At 42.7% G+C, this 14,385-nt stretch overlaps 1 protein-coding gene across 1 annotated transcript in view; it reads right to left on the bottom strand.

Annotated features, from left to right (window-relative positions):
• pde10a (phosphodiesterase 10A) overlaps positions 1-12,780 on the bottom strand; it is a 33,082-nt gene extending 20,302 nt beyond the window's left edge. The window contains exons 1-2 of the mRNA XM_070916165.1: positions 12,717-12,780; positions 2,351-2,482 (exon numbers count right to left, since the gene is read on the bottom strand). Of these exons, the coding sequence (XP_070772266.1) occupies positions 2,351-2,482; positions 12,717-12,780 (196 nt within the window). The remainder of the gene's footprint in view (positions 1-2,350; positions 2,483-12,716) is intronic.
• Positions 12,781-14,385: the final 1,605 nt, after the last annotated feature.

Genomic DNA, 14,385 nt, shown 5'->3' with positions numbered 1-14,385 from the left:
ACCTTAAGGACACAAACATTGCTTCTTAGTAGGAAACACTGAATATAAATACAACCTTGTTTTGTTTTTTTGTTTTTTTTAACTCTACGCTGTCCCTTTAAAGGAGTACTCCACAGATTAGCTCTCCTACAACATTGTCGGACTCAGATTTTTTTTATTTTCATACTTCAGACCCAACCGACGCTGACTCAAGTGACATCACTTGAGGACATTTATCCAATTTCGCACACACTGGAGAGACAAAAGCCTTTATACAACTTTATACATATGCAGTGGTACTCCTCAAAAACCTGTGAGCAGACTTTGATGTGTAAAATCTGTGGAGCTCCACAAAGTGACACTAAAGCTGCATATGGCAAGCTGTGCAGTATGAAGAGACTTTTCACCAAAACAACATTTACTTCAGCATTTTCATCAAAGTGGATCTAAAATCAATTTCCAAATAAAAGTTGGAAATGTTTTTAGCCAACTTAGATGATAGAGAGAAACAGAAGAACTACTTTAACAAAATTAAAATCCAAGAAATAGGGGTACCTCATCTCTCTCTCCCCTCATTTCATGTCAGCTCTCTGCTGTCTACCATTAATACATGCATACAATGACAAAAAATAACTAAAACAAGAAAAGAAAGAAAAATATCCAAGAAATATCTACTGTACGTCACCACGTTTTACATATTAGGATTAAAATGGGCTTGATCAGCCATCCGTTGACAGGGATCGAGATGCTACATATGACCTACATTCGTCAGTAAGTGAAGTGCAGAATAGAGGTATGCAGGTGGGGAAATGCTATTGTTGACTAGCTAATACTGTGATTTGACTCTATCGTTCCTGGTCCTCCACTGTGTTTCCGCATCCAACAAATCGATGCGGATAACCATTTTACCAGGAGCTTTACACCTGTCAGGGGATCAGTAATAACATTGGCATTACTATTGACCACTTTCTAAAGCATGTCATAGCACTTTAGACCTTACAGGCAGTCAGCGGTTAGCATGCAACATGGGAATCAACTTTGAAATTTGAAACTTGCTTAAAACACGTGATGAACACCATGTCTGCTTTTGTTTTTTTGTCAGAATTATGTTATGGCTGTGCGCTAATGCAGTGCAGACTTTTTCTGCGCGATTATAACTTTGACTATGTTCACAGTGATGGGCTGCCTGACTCAAGCCAGTTTTCCTGCGAGTATTGAAATAAATGGAAATCAGTGGCCGAAAAGAAGGGAGGCGAACACAAATTTAAAATCTTAAATGCTAAAACATGCCTTAGAAAACAGTCAGCAGCTATGTTAAGTATAAGTTATTTGTAGTAAACAAAATGATTTGTATGGTTCTTTAAATTATTGAGTCTGCTCCGCGATGAAGTTTTGTGAATCAGCTTTGCACAGGCTTCATCTGCTCTGACCTGAATTACATGGGTGAAAGTAGTTATTCCTACTTGGCGCCAGCAAGAATGATTAACATAAGGGCCTCTATTTGGTACCTGTCAACCTAAACACACACACACACACACACATATAATATATACAGGAAACTGTTTCAAATGCAGGCCCAGACTTGAGAAACAACACTACTGTCTGTAGAGCTCATGTAGAAAGCAGCTCCAAAATGTGACAAATCCATCCTCCGCCAGTTTCCCCCTTCACTTCAACACACCCACACCCTGAGCCAGCACAACCCCCCACCACCGCCACCACCTCCATCCCTCCCCCTCCCCTGGGCCCCCTTCAGCCGGCTGCATGTCTCTGGAGGTCGCCTCTGACGTCAGCAGCTCGACTGGGCAGAGTGCCAGCCCTGTGGGCCCTTGATGGATGCGGTTGGTCTGAGAAACAGTCCGCTGTGTGTGGAGTGCACGGCACAGACTCAACTCGGCCCGCTCAAACACATCTAATGACCCGTAAACACCCGACATGCCCGTTCCCTCTCCCTTTCTTCTGTCTATCACACACACTGACGATTAAAGGAGACACATGTGAAGATGAGTGATTTGTACTGCAAATGGCCGGGGTAATAAATACAGCCCGCAGAGGCACACTCTGGTTATCCCTTGGACTTTAAGAGAAAAGGTTTTATTTTTCATTGCAATAAAAGCAAACGACTGACGTGGCTGCAGATATTCAGGGCAGTCTGTATTTGTGGTTGACTAGTCGGGACCTCATATGGGATTATGTGAGCTAAAAAGTACAAACATTTAACCAAAGCAAAATATTACAGAAATTACAACTCTGCGTCAATATACTGAAATCCGCTGATCCAATCGTTATGTCACAGTGATCCAGAGAGCTGCAGCATGTGTGTGTGTGTATGTTTCCATGTTTGCCCCTGTGTGTGTGGGAGTGGATATACCTGCAGGCCTGCTGCTGGTCTTCCTCTTCAGCCATCTGTCCAACGTCTCTGCGCTCACACTCTCCAGCACAAAGTCGTCCAGCATCTGCGGGTGCAGCGAGAGGTAGGCCTTCACTTTCTCATCTGTCAAGCCTGAAGAGTACAGAAAACAAAAAACGTCTTTTAGATCACCCACTACACAACTTTAGTCATGACTTAGTTGTCAAGTTAAGTGTAAAAAAAAAAAAAAAAACACTGGGAGATGTTGCTATGCTATGTTGAAATGCTAGCAACATGGAGGAGAGAAACATAAAGTTATTAGAGGATGGAAATAATGGCATATAACACGCTGCCAAAGGGCCACGGTGTTCCCGACAGTCACCCAAACAAACGCACAGGCTGGAAACAGCCGAAGGTCATCTCTCTTTCTCTTTACTGTGAGGTGAGAGCGGCAGCAGGAGCGCCCAGTGAAAGCTCTCAGATAGCCGGGCTAGCTCACTTATGTTTACTGTAAAGCTGTGTCTCCAGGGAGAGGAGCCCCCAACAGAGGCAGCAGGATAAAGGAGGACTCGATTGTGCTTAATAGGCAATTAGGTTCTTGAGAGCTCGCTAAGTGCTGCTGTTTACTGTCTTTGTTGTCAGGGAAAAAAGCCATTTGCCAGACCATCGTTGAGGGAAAGTTGTTTTCAATACACCCGCTGGCGTCTGAGAGGCCGTCGTGATGCACTAGGAAACCATCGTGTTTAGGTCACTCACGTAAATGGAGTGTGTGTCTAAAACAAAGACCTGTAACGTCATCTCGTCATGAGACCGTGAACTCAACACTGACATGAAATGCAACCAAAAATAATACCACTGGAGAAGAAAAAACAAATCCTATGGTATGGTACACAGTGAATGTATCTGTTATCAGATAGTAGTAGAAAGAAGGCTGTTGTATTCAGACAGGCCTGATCCTTTTTTTTGTACCGCTTTCTCACGAAACGTCTGGTTATCAGCAGCATCTGTGTAGACTCCCTTCAAGTATGAATCACAGGAGGACATGCAGCTGGGAGGCATGTGTTCTGCCGTCAGACACACAAACATACACACACACGCGGCATGAAAATATTACTAAGTGGGGTGTCTGTCTGAAATCCCATATGATATCAGGGTAGTGAATGGCTACAGAACTGTACTTGGAGGGTGGCACGGGCTCGACTGTTGTGCCAGATGACAAAATAAAACCAGATGCAGAAGACAGAAGCATTCACTTCAGCTGCAGGTAACTCCTGTACATCTCTAAAAAGTGTTTAAAAATTGCATTCGAGGAATAACTTTTACTTTTAATTTGAATGTAATTTTAGAATCAAAGTGCTCCTGACTCTGGTAAACAGGCTGAGCAGCTATCTTCGACCTTTGATCTATTCCCCCAGAACAAATCATTTGATCTTCAGTTACGATGGATCATCTGCTCACTGTGTATGTGTGTGTGTGTGTGTGTGTGTGTGTGTGTGGGTCGAACAGGCTTGTGGTTGCAGGCAAATAAGGCAAACAGAGGTGGGGGTAAGTTTGGGGGGTGGAGGACGCTGCGGTCTGACGCTGTCCAGACACGAGACACAGATCTTCAGGAGCGGAACGCCTCACGAGACTCCTGGCCAGCTCTGACGCACATCGGCAGAATACAGCTTAATAAATCAGAGAAAGTTAAGGGGGGGTGAAGGGAGCTGCAGGGGACAGAAAGACACACAAAGAGGAGTAAAATGGGAGCACTGCGAAAAGACCCTTTCGACTTTGTCCTATTTGGAACACAAAGAAGGCTCTGTGATTAGTGACACTAAAGACAAAGACGCTGTATCAATTTATGAATACAAGTTTTGTGTCGACGGGTTCTGAAAATTATTTAGCTATCATATGTGTGGACGTGGACAAAAATAGTCAAATGTCCTATTTCCATGGGGCAAAAACAAACTGTAGTGGTGTTCTAGGCGCAACCCTGTGCTTAAAATGACTAGCCCACACTAGCAAAAATTATTTTAAAAAAAAGGGGGCATTTATAAAGCCTTATTGGCAAAGATAAAGCAAACCACGTCTCTCAAGAATAGCCACTATTTCTGACCCCTAACTCAACCCTTAACCTTTGCCTCAGCTAAGAAGAATGTGAAAAGAGTAAGATAAGTAGGGAGCACAATATATCTGTAAGCTATCAGGCCAATAACTGCTTAAAGGATAAGGTTGGCCTATAGTTTTGTTATTATCAACAACACATAAAAAGACCAAAACCAACAATGTCTCTTTCAATGCTTTCTGACTTCTGTCTGTGGCTGTCAACTCCACGCCCATTTGTTCCAACCTAAGACATAAATCTAAAAACAGGTTACAAATATATGCTTTCATTTAAACAACAAAAAAAGGTAAAATAATTTCTTCAAACAGCTGGGCAGTGTAGTTTACATTATTATTCAAACAGGAGTTAATTTGTTGGGGACTAATTTCAGCTGCGGATTAATACACACGTGTTGCTCCAGTGTTTCTGGGACTGACTCAAACTAAACTACAGTGGCCATGTTCATTGTAATGAAGGAACATGTCACACAGTGCAACAGTGTGGCTCACTGGTGTGTTTTTAATAGTTTTTGAACGACGATGGAGCTCTATTGCACAAAGGAATAACCTACATCAGACCAGACACACCCTATAAAATGATGATGCAGTGATTGAATGCTTACAGTGAAGTCTTAAGACAATGTAATTCAATATTATGATGCATTAACGGAAGGCAGAGCACATGACAGGAAAGCCTTCAAGGGTCAACTTGTAAGAGCAAAGATGTTTGGAAATGTTACATCAATGTTACATATTTTGTTAAAATAATTTATTTCTGTGAGTGCAGGCTGTTTAAAACAGATGCTAATAAAGCCATGGCAGCATCTTAGTTCAGGTAAACTCCACTGGTGGCAGCTGGACACATTAAATGTATTCCTCTGGACTGGAAGAAGAAATCACTGGTTATTGGAAAAGGTCATAACTGTAAATATCGTCAATCTCTAAAGCGCTCTGGAAAAAGAAGCCAGAGGAATGGCTGCTTTGACCCAACAGCCACTATATTGCAGCGTGGTGGTGATTGATGGCACTTTTTTTCTACATTCCTGCTACTTTCTGCCGACCTTACAGACTTTCCCTCTGATTCCTTCTGAAATCTTTCGAGCCACGGCTCAACCTAATGTGACCGCAGTGACACTCAGAGCTGTGGGATATGCGTCAGTGTCCTGGGCCTGCGACTACGACGGCTAATCAAAGGTGGAGCCAGATCTGTCCCACATGCTGTGGTCCAGAATGGTTAACCCCACTGGGAACCACATGTGCTCGCTCAATCAGGAGAGAGAGAGACTGCTGTGGCAGAAGCGAAGGCTTGGTCGCTGGTTTGACCAGAGTCTTTTTCTTTTATTTTGTCAAACCTCAGTGAAATTTTCCTTCGCGCTGGGGCCAGAGCTGCTGAAGACAATGTTTTGGATTTGATTCTAATAAACACAATGTCTGACATGTCGAACATAAACATATCAAAGTGTACAAACTAAGTAAGTGCGAAACCTCATCATCTAACAGGCTCTTTTAGATTTGTCCCATTTTAACATTTTCAAAATCTTGAGCCAGTCTGTGAACTTTCTGCCAGAGCAGCTATGTCTTCCCATGTTTACAACATATATATAGTCTCTGTACTGTAGGGCTGTGCAAAGGCTGCAGCAGAGGATAATTTACTTGACATGTTCATGAGTACGTTCAAACAGTGGTGGAAGAAGAATTCAGAATCTGTACTCACGTAAAAAATACCAGTACCTTAATATAAAAATACTCAGATAAAAGTTACTAAGTAAGCAATCAAATCCTAAGTGAAAGTACAGAAGAATTATCATCAAAATGCACTTAAAAGTATCAAAAGTAAAAGTACTTGCTCTGCAGAAAAATGTTCCCTGTGGCCATTATTATAATATATGACATTATTAGATTAGAGGGCCACAAGCCAAAAAGGTTGGCAACCACTGGCTTAGTCTTTCACAATGCGTTGTATTTTATACATGTAGCATGTTTTTTATGTAGTTGAGTAAAAAGTACAATATTTCCCTTTGAAATGTAGTTTAGCACAAAATAGAAATACTTGTGTGAAGTATAAGTACCTTATTATTGTATTTAATACAGTACTTAATTCAAGTCAAAATTAAGTCTCTCATTCAGACAAGCGTATAGACGGGAAGCGTTTTATTGTGCAGCATGTTTGTGAGTGGCTGAAGCCCATTTGGCAGAGATTTGGGTGCCTGACTCAGACTCGAGCTTCCTGTGTAAAAACTGAGTTCATGCAGTGAGGTATTGTTGCATAACACTTATCTTGACTACAGCACACCACACCCTGGGACTGGGAAGGGAAGGCCAAACCAGTCACAGTCTGTCTGGGTCTCACGTCCAAGCTTCAGTACGAACGCGCTCCTGTTTGATGGGGAATGCGTTTACATCTATATTGTGTCAGCACCAGTTTGTGGTATTAATATGGAATTTCAGGCATTAAAACATCCTGAAAAAGGAGCTACAATTCAAGTTTATGAGCATTTTATTAAGGAAATCAATTAGGCACGGCCTGATTTTATATGGAAAAGTAAATGGCTTGTAGAGATTCTGTAAACTCTAAGTAATTCACTCCACCGTATAATAAAATGTGCTTAGTTTCAATAAATATTTTTCATGCTTTGTATTAGCATAGCAACTTTAAAGTATTGAAACAAGCATCAGCAGTGAAACCTGATACCGAGTCAGTTGTGGTGAGTCACAAGCCATTATAAGACACTTTGCAGGTCAACATTTATCAATGGCACACAAGATGGAAAGCGCCAGAGTATGTCTGACGCTACATCTCTTCATAGGAAGCTCCTTCAGAGAACAGGAAAAGAGAAGAAACCCCTGTGAAACAAGGCCTCATTTCTCTCTCTGTCCTTATTTTACCATTTACATTCTGTTTGATTTAAGCCTGTACACCCTCCCTCTGTCACTGCTCTGATGCAACACCACGCTTCATGTCATCACTTCAGCCTTCATCTGAGAGCTGAGGAACAAAGATGGTGATTGCACTGGATGTCTTCAACTGCTGATCAGCTTCCTCTTTTCAACTTGAAGGACACTATTCTAAAAATCTGAATTTCCCAATAAAAGTGTCATCAACATATCACAAAGTATGCTTCTTACCCAATGCAGTCCCACAAGGATCTCACTGTAATTTAGGTGGAATTATGATTTTTTTCAAATCATCAATTAATCTGTCAAATAATTGTTTTAATACACTGAATAATCATTTAGGCTATAGAATGACAGAAAATAGAAAATAACCATCACAACTTTCCAGAAACCAATGTGATGTCTTCAGATTGTTTGTTTTGTCCGTTTTGTGACAGTACAAATATGTATTTAACCTCCAGTGGTTGAACTTCTCACCTCTTGGCAGTGATGTACACGTGTACACCAAGACAAGGAGTGGTTACAGGTGCAACAGAGCACACTTCTGAACACACAGTCATGCTGGTGTGTTTATCCTGGTGGTGAGTTACTCTTTAAACAATTATGGTAATGGTTGATCAAAACTGTTGTCTCCTGCAACCATTGGAGCCCAAAAAGACTGCAGCAGCTCTGAAAACGTGTGGTGCAATTTCCAACATTTTTGTGTAATTTCTTCATAAACTGCGGTTAAATATTTTTCAAAATATATACATATACAAGTTATATGATTGGTAAAATAAATCCATGACAATCACAACATGTGATTACATCTATTTAAAGTTATCTTTTAGTTTATTTTTAGTGCAGCAACAGATTTGATATATAGATGTGAATGCTTCATGAGCTAGCCACTATGTTGAACATATTGCAGGAACCCTTTGCCCTTAATCTAGCCTGTCAGGTTAACTCAGGTAAAACTCTTTCCCAAAAATAGACATTACACAACAAGGGGGGATAGGGGCTACTTAACAAGGCTTCTCAGCTGAGAGAGAGTTGATGAGGCATTCACTCAGTTGGAGGGACGGTGGTTAGTTAATGTAGTTGAGGGTGAGGTGTGACTTCATTTGACATGGGTTGCTATTTGGGTTACCAGTGTTTTTTTTTGCGAAAACACTGCAAGAATTAGACAAATATCTATCAGATAATAGGAGGATTTATCTAATTTTATAATTCTTCCTATGTAATATTGCAAATTGCTGGAGAAACTACCAAAGGAAAGTATTGCTTTAATTGAAACAATCAACTCACATATGCAGATAAAGGAACATTTCAAGAGCTGCTAAAAACAACAGCCAGCTCCACCCTAACTTCATCCCTCATCTCTGTTTCCCATGAAGCAGTGAGCTATCTTTGTGATAGCGCCTGAGCTGACGTGAACGCGTGTCTTCAGCGCTCCTGTCAGATGATGTCGAGCGGCAATGTCAACGGCAGAGGCCGACCCCGGCAGTGCCGATGTTTAGTGAGCAAGATGTTCCTCCTCTGCAACACATAGATGAAAAATGCACATGAGAGAAAAAGGGAAAAGACCACTTCTCTTGAAGCACACTCCTTCTGGCAGAGAGTCACGGGCAAGCTGCCAAGGTACTACTTTTCACTTACTGACATGAGGCTGAGGCAGGAAAGGGGAAGGAGGGGGGGCTGCGGGGTGCGTGCGTCAGCAGGTCCGCCTGGGACTCCCTTGCCAGGAGGTGGGAAGAGCATGTGGTTCTTATCTTATCTATGGGAGGGCTGGAGCACAGCGTCTGACACTGACATTCAGTGAGCCGCAAAGAGGGGGGAAAAAAGAGCGAACACTGAAGATGGAAACGCTTTGACTGCCCTCCCACTGCTCACCTCATTTATTCATCGGGCCTGTGAACCTGGGTATGTGTGTGTCCATACGCAGGTGAACACACACACACACACACACACACACACACCCACATTCCACAGCAGCCAAGGGTGAGGTGACCGGCTAAATCAATACACCAGTCAGTGAAAAGGTGTCAAATGAAGAAAACGCGGTTTCACTGCAGTCCCATCACTTCCAGAGACACGCCCCCACATGGTGAATACAAACACTGCTCCACAAACATGCAAGCTCACACCTCACACTCGAGAGAGAGAGAGAGAGAGAGAGAGAGAGAGAGAGAGAGAGAGAGAGAGAGAGGGAGATTTCCATGGAAATGTAATTTGCATTATTTCCACTTCCATGGTCCAGGTCATTAGACGTAAAGGGTAAGGGCTATAAATGGCAAACTGAGATGTAGATAAGGCATGTCCCTTGATCCACAGCCTAATAGTGTGGTCACAGGCAAGCAGCAACACTCTTGACTGCAGTTACAGACACACAGCGGCTCAACCTTCACCATCAACTTATGCACTCAGAACTTCCTTGTGCATTTCTTCAGTGAAAGGAAACTGAACGTCAGCCAGAGGTGGTCGAACACACCGCCTACAACACTGCTCATCAGTAACGTTGCAGTTGCTGCCTTGGAGTCAGCATCTCGCTCAGCATCTCGCCTCATGTAGCGCTGCGCCCCCCCCCTCCTCCCCAGGGCCACATCAGTAATCAGGGGTCATGTTCCCTGCTCCACATCTGGACTGATGCTGAACTCTGCAGTCGCTCAGCCGAGGGGCCAGTGGGGACCCGGATAATGAGAACCACAGATCCTTGCGTCTTCTCCAGTGCCGTGTTCTTTTATGAGCCTTGACACGAGGACAAGTTGTAAAGAAATCTACATGCATGTGGCCTTTTCCCATCCCCTCAGATACCAACCCACGACAAGCTGACAAGGGGGTCAACGGACGCCTTGAGGAGAATGTCATCTGTTTTGCCGCTCAGATGGCGCACTGTGCCCTGGCGCTGATCCAGTCCTGCACAGATCTTCATATAAAAAAAAAAAAAAAAAAAAAAAAGGGTTCAAACTGCATAACAAGCTAATTTTCTTTGGCTTGAATTTCCTGAGAGTTTAAATAAACACCGAAGACAAATCACAAAGAGAGGCAATTTGGCATGTGCTCAGCCCAGTCTGGAATTATTTAGCCATTCAAATTTCAATCAAGCTTTCATTTTCATATTCCTATCATATCACGCGCTACATGTTTTCATATGTTCAGTGACTGCGCTGTCCTCACTGTGAGAGAGAGAGGGCATGCGGAGGGGCAGGAAATGTCCAGCGTGAGCACTTCCTGCCTGACAATGCAGCCTTCTTCACCAAGTCAAGCAATTCGTCGACGACCAATTGGGTCTGAAAATGCCTGTGAGATCACATTAGGGCTGACCCAGACTGACCTCCGGTACGGACCAGAATACCCACAAACAATGCATGTATATGTTCCCACAACGTGAGGCTACACACAGCTATAATATCCAAGAACAAACTTGCTGCTTAGAGTTATAGCAGCAACCAGGGAGCGACTGAGCCAACATGCTGTCTTTACAAACTGGAGTCTGTCTCTCCAGGGAGGGCTGGATTTGCTGGACAGTCCAGCAACCAGTCCCATTTCAGAAAGGACAAACAATGGTAGGAGGATAAACATGCCAGCAGTTGCTAGAAAACAAAAGAGCACTTTTAACCACAATAAAATCCCTGCACTCCTCTCTGTTGGATACATTTAAAGTGATCCATCACATGTCTGATATTTGTGGAAAGGAGTCTCTGTAAACAGTGCTATAAAAACATGCGGAGCAGGTGATTTGACTTCTATTCTAGTTCAGAAATAAATGTGTTCACGTGTTTTTGTGCCTTGGATAAAGTTTAATCAATTCATTCCCTGATCTCAAACCAGTCCCAGAGAAACGTGCAGTGAGAAGGCAAACAGTGTGTCAAATTAATCCTACATTTAACCCAGATTAATTGACAGCTGTACAGCATTTGAAAAAAAAGAAAAGAGCAGCATAAATGTGATCTGTGATACTCACACATAATGACAATTATAGCAAAAGTGGAAGCAGACAGTCGATGATGAAGTTGTTCTCAGGTCAATGTATTTGTAAATGACTTGTTTATAGTATTAAAAAGTAGAATAAAACAGCTGAATATTCCAGCTCATCCTGCAGTAGATGTTACTTTCAGGTGCTCAACTCTTGACAGCTGCAGAAACCCACATTTACTGTTGTATTTTTCGTTCAAAAAAGTGTGGAAGCTTTGTGAAATCTGAAATTCTTGTCCTTTTTTGGTCAGTATGAGGGGCGGGATACCTTCATACTGTACCTCAATAATACATTCCATGACTGCAGTTTACTGCTATGTGTGTACCTTGGCATCACTCAGTATCCCAGGCACCAAACTGCTGCTAACTTGTTATTACAGGGTTGCCACTAAAGGTCACTCGAGGTGCCACCGAGACAACTGTAACCACCGGCAGAGTTATTTATGCGGTTATTCAAGAGAGTTACGATCATAGACATTATAAATTACAATAATCTCTAAAGTAGAAGTTCCCACGGCAATATTACAAAAAAAAAGAAAGATGAAATGCCAAAATATGCAACAAGGACTGTAAAATTCACCACTGAGTAGCACAGATATGAAAAGGAAATATGTTTATTATTGGCGAATAAAGAGGATATTTACTGCAGTGGCAAAAAATATTACAAATGCATTCACTAAACTTTCTGTGTATTTTTTCTCATGCACCAATTTCTCAATATATTTCATAATTTTTTCAGTGAAAATAATGTTAAATTGTGAAGGATACCTGCGTCTGACATTTACAATCATAAAAAAAGCTGACATAAAAGCCATCATCATTTTTAGTAGGACACTTAACATTTATCACATCTACGGAATAAGAATATGAATACTCTGAGTGTTATATGGATAACTGTATCTATATGAGTGTTACAATAAATATGAAAAATGTTAGTTAGAATAATTATAATAATATACGAATTTCTATAGGAGCATTAACCCAGAAATCACATTTCTACGGGAACATTTTATTGTACTTGGGGAGCGAACAGTATTTACACTTTCTATCATCACTCCGGTTCAAGCTGCAGACTTCGCTTCGCTTTGTGATGCCATGTCTCACTGCAGCAGCACTGCTGACTGTCCCCTCCATGACAGACCGGACCAACTCAAGCCCGGGACGGGATTCATAAACCCGCTCTATATATTCTATGAAAGAGGACTAGAGAGACACGCGCTACATTTTCCGAATTACAGTCCTGCCCGGTGCTCCTCCGATGAAGTCCCCACCCATCAGCTATCAATCTGTCATTCATAAAGTTGGGTAGACACATGGGCAAATAACATCCGCCCGCTGGACCAAAATATGTCCATGTTTCCGCGATGTACTGTCCTGTTACTGAAAGTCAACGCTTTTTATATTTTTGCGGTTTTTGTTTAATTCTTTAACAGTGTTAATCAGGAATACCTACTTGCACCCAGGAAACAGTCCGTTAACCTTCTGAAACAGCTTGTTGAAGACGGACCATCTTCCATTTCGGATTGTGAGCGCAGAAGGAGAGAGGAGCCACGGAGAAAAGTGCGCCTCTGCAGCTGCAACTTGGTGCGTCTGGGCGAAAACCAAAACTATTCCAGTGCGCGTTGAGGTGATGGTGTCCTCAGTGCTTCAGGCTGTGCACGGTTTAGGAAGGGCAAGAAGAGCAGTGTGCTGCCCCCCCTCCCCCCCTCCTCCACCAGCGCTATGACCCAGCACCGCTGGCCGAGGTGTAGCTACAGTCGGCCCGCCTCCTCGGCGTGGTGGCTCCGTTGTAGATGTGCAGCAGCAGACTGGGGGAGCGGAGACGACGACGCACAGACACAGAGACACACACGGGGAGAGAGGGAAAGAGAGGCGCGCGCCACTGTCCAGCCAGCCGCAACTATCAAGCGCGACTTCCGGTCTAATTTTCACAATAAAAGCCGACAATGCTGAAAGCCGTGTAGGGTAGGAATACTGGAATTATAATAATGTAATTGCTATAACATATAACATCGTTCAAACAGACATACAGTCCTCATGCATATGGCTACATTTAAAACGTATTTTTGTGTTTTTAGCGAACACGCCAACCACCATGACAGAGCGCTTAAAATGTGTATCACCTTCTGAAAGACTAACCGATTATCAATATTTCCAAACATTACATTCATCCAGTAAACTTGTTTTCTACAAACCAACACATTTGTTTTAATTTGAAGGGTAAATCGTCCTTGTTTCCGGTGTTTTGCGTACTTGACGCGTCTGGAGAGCGCACTCTTGACGCTGCTGAATTGCTGTTCCTGTTCCTGAATTTGGCTGCGTAAAAGGGGCCGAGCCACATGTCCGGCGCTCTCCGGAGACACGCTCCTGTTTCCTGATCCGCGACTCAACCGGTCAAGGAGGAGACGACGACAGACCTCCAAATACACAACATGGCAGGATCAAAGAAATGATCGCACACAATGACTGAAAAAGTGCAGCTCAGTGTTTAAACAACCCAGGCTTAAGCATCTCTCTGTCTCAACGACGTGCCCTTTAGCAAGGCACTGAATCCCTTCCTGCTCTTGAGGTGTCAGAGCCGACCCTGACCTCTGACCTCCTCAGCAGAGAGAGTGAGTTAAAACAGGGATCAGTCTGCACCAAACCTAATGTTATGAAGGGCTTGTGTCCAACAGATCAGATCAGCCTTTCACCTAAAGCCATTAATAAAAATAAATGTCAAAGACACTCTTTCATTATGGTGCAGCATGAGAAAAGCTTATGTAATATACAGAAAACACATAAACATTGTGTGTATGTGCGGGAGCGAGCGAGCGAGCAAGCAGGAACAGTCTAAACATTGATCGTACCAAAGTCTAATTCGTTTCTTATCTAGCTCGAGATTTTACATGAGGTTCTTTTGTCTGAAGTAAATGAGACTCGTCTTTCTGGATCGCTGCTGATGTTTCAGCTCCTCACTTCAAATATCTGCAGAGACTTGCACGTAGTAAAGGAACGTGTTCAATTGATGCATCTCACCAGGCTAACTCAGTTGTATATTTACATAAATTATAATTGTAAATATCGCCTTGAATTGGCACAATAAAATACATCAATGTAGTCCATCCCTTCAGCAAAGGCCT

Source organism: Enoplosus armatus, chromosome 12 (genome assembly GCF_043641665.1).
Source record: "Enoplosus armatus isolate fEnoArm2 chromosome 12, fEnoArm2.hap1, whole genome shotgun sequence".
In the NCBI taxonomy this organism is placed as follows: Eukaryota; Metazoa; Chordata; class Actinopteri; order Centrarchiformes; family Enoplosidae; genus Enoplosus; species Enoplosus armatus.
This window is presented reverse-complemented; position numbering and strand designations above follow the sequence as displayed.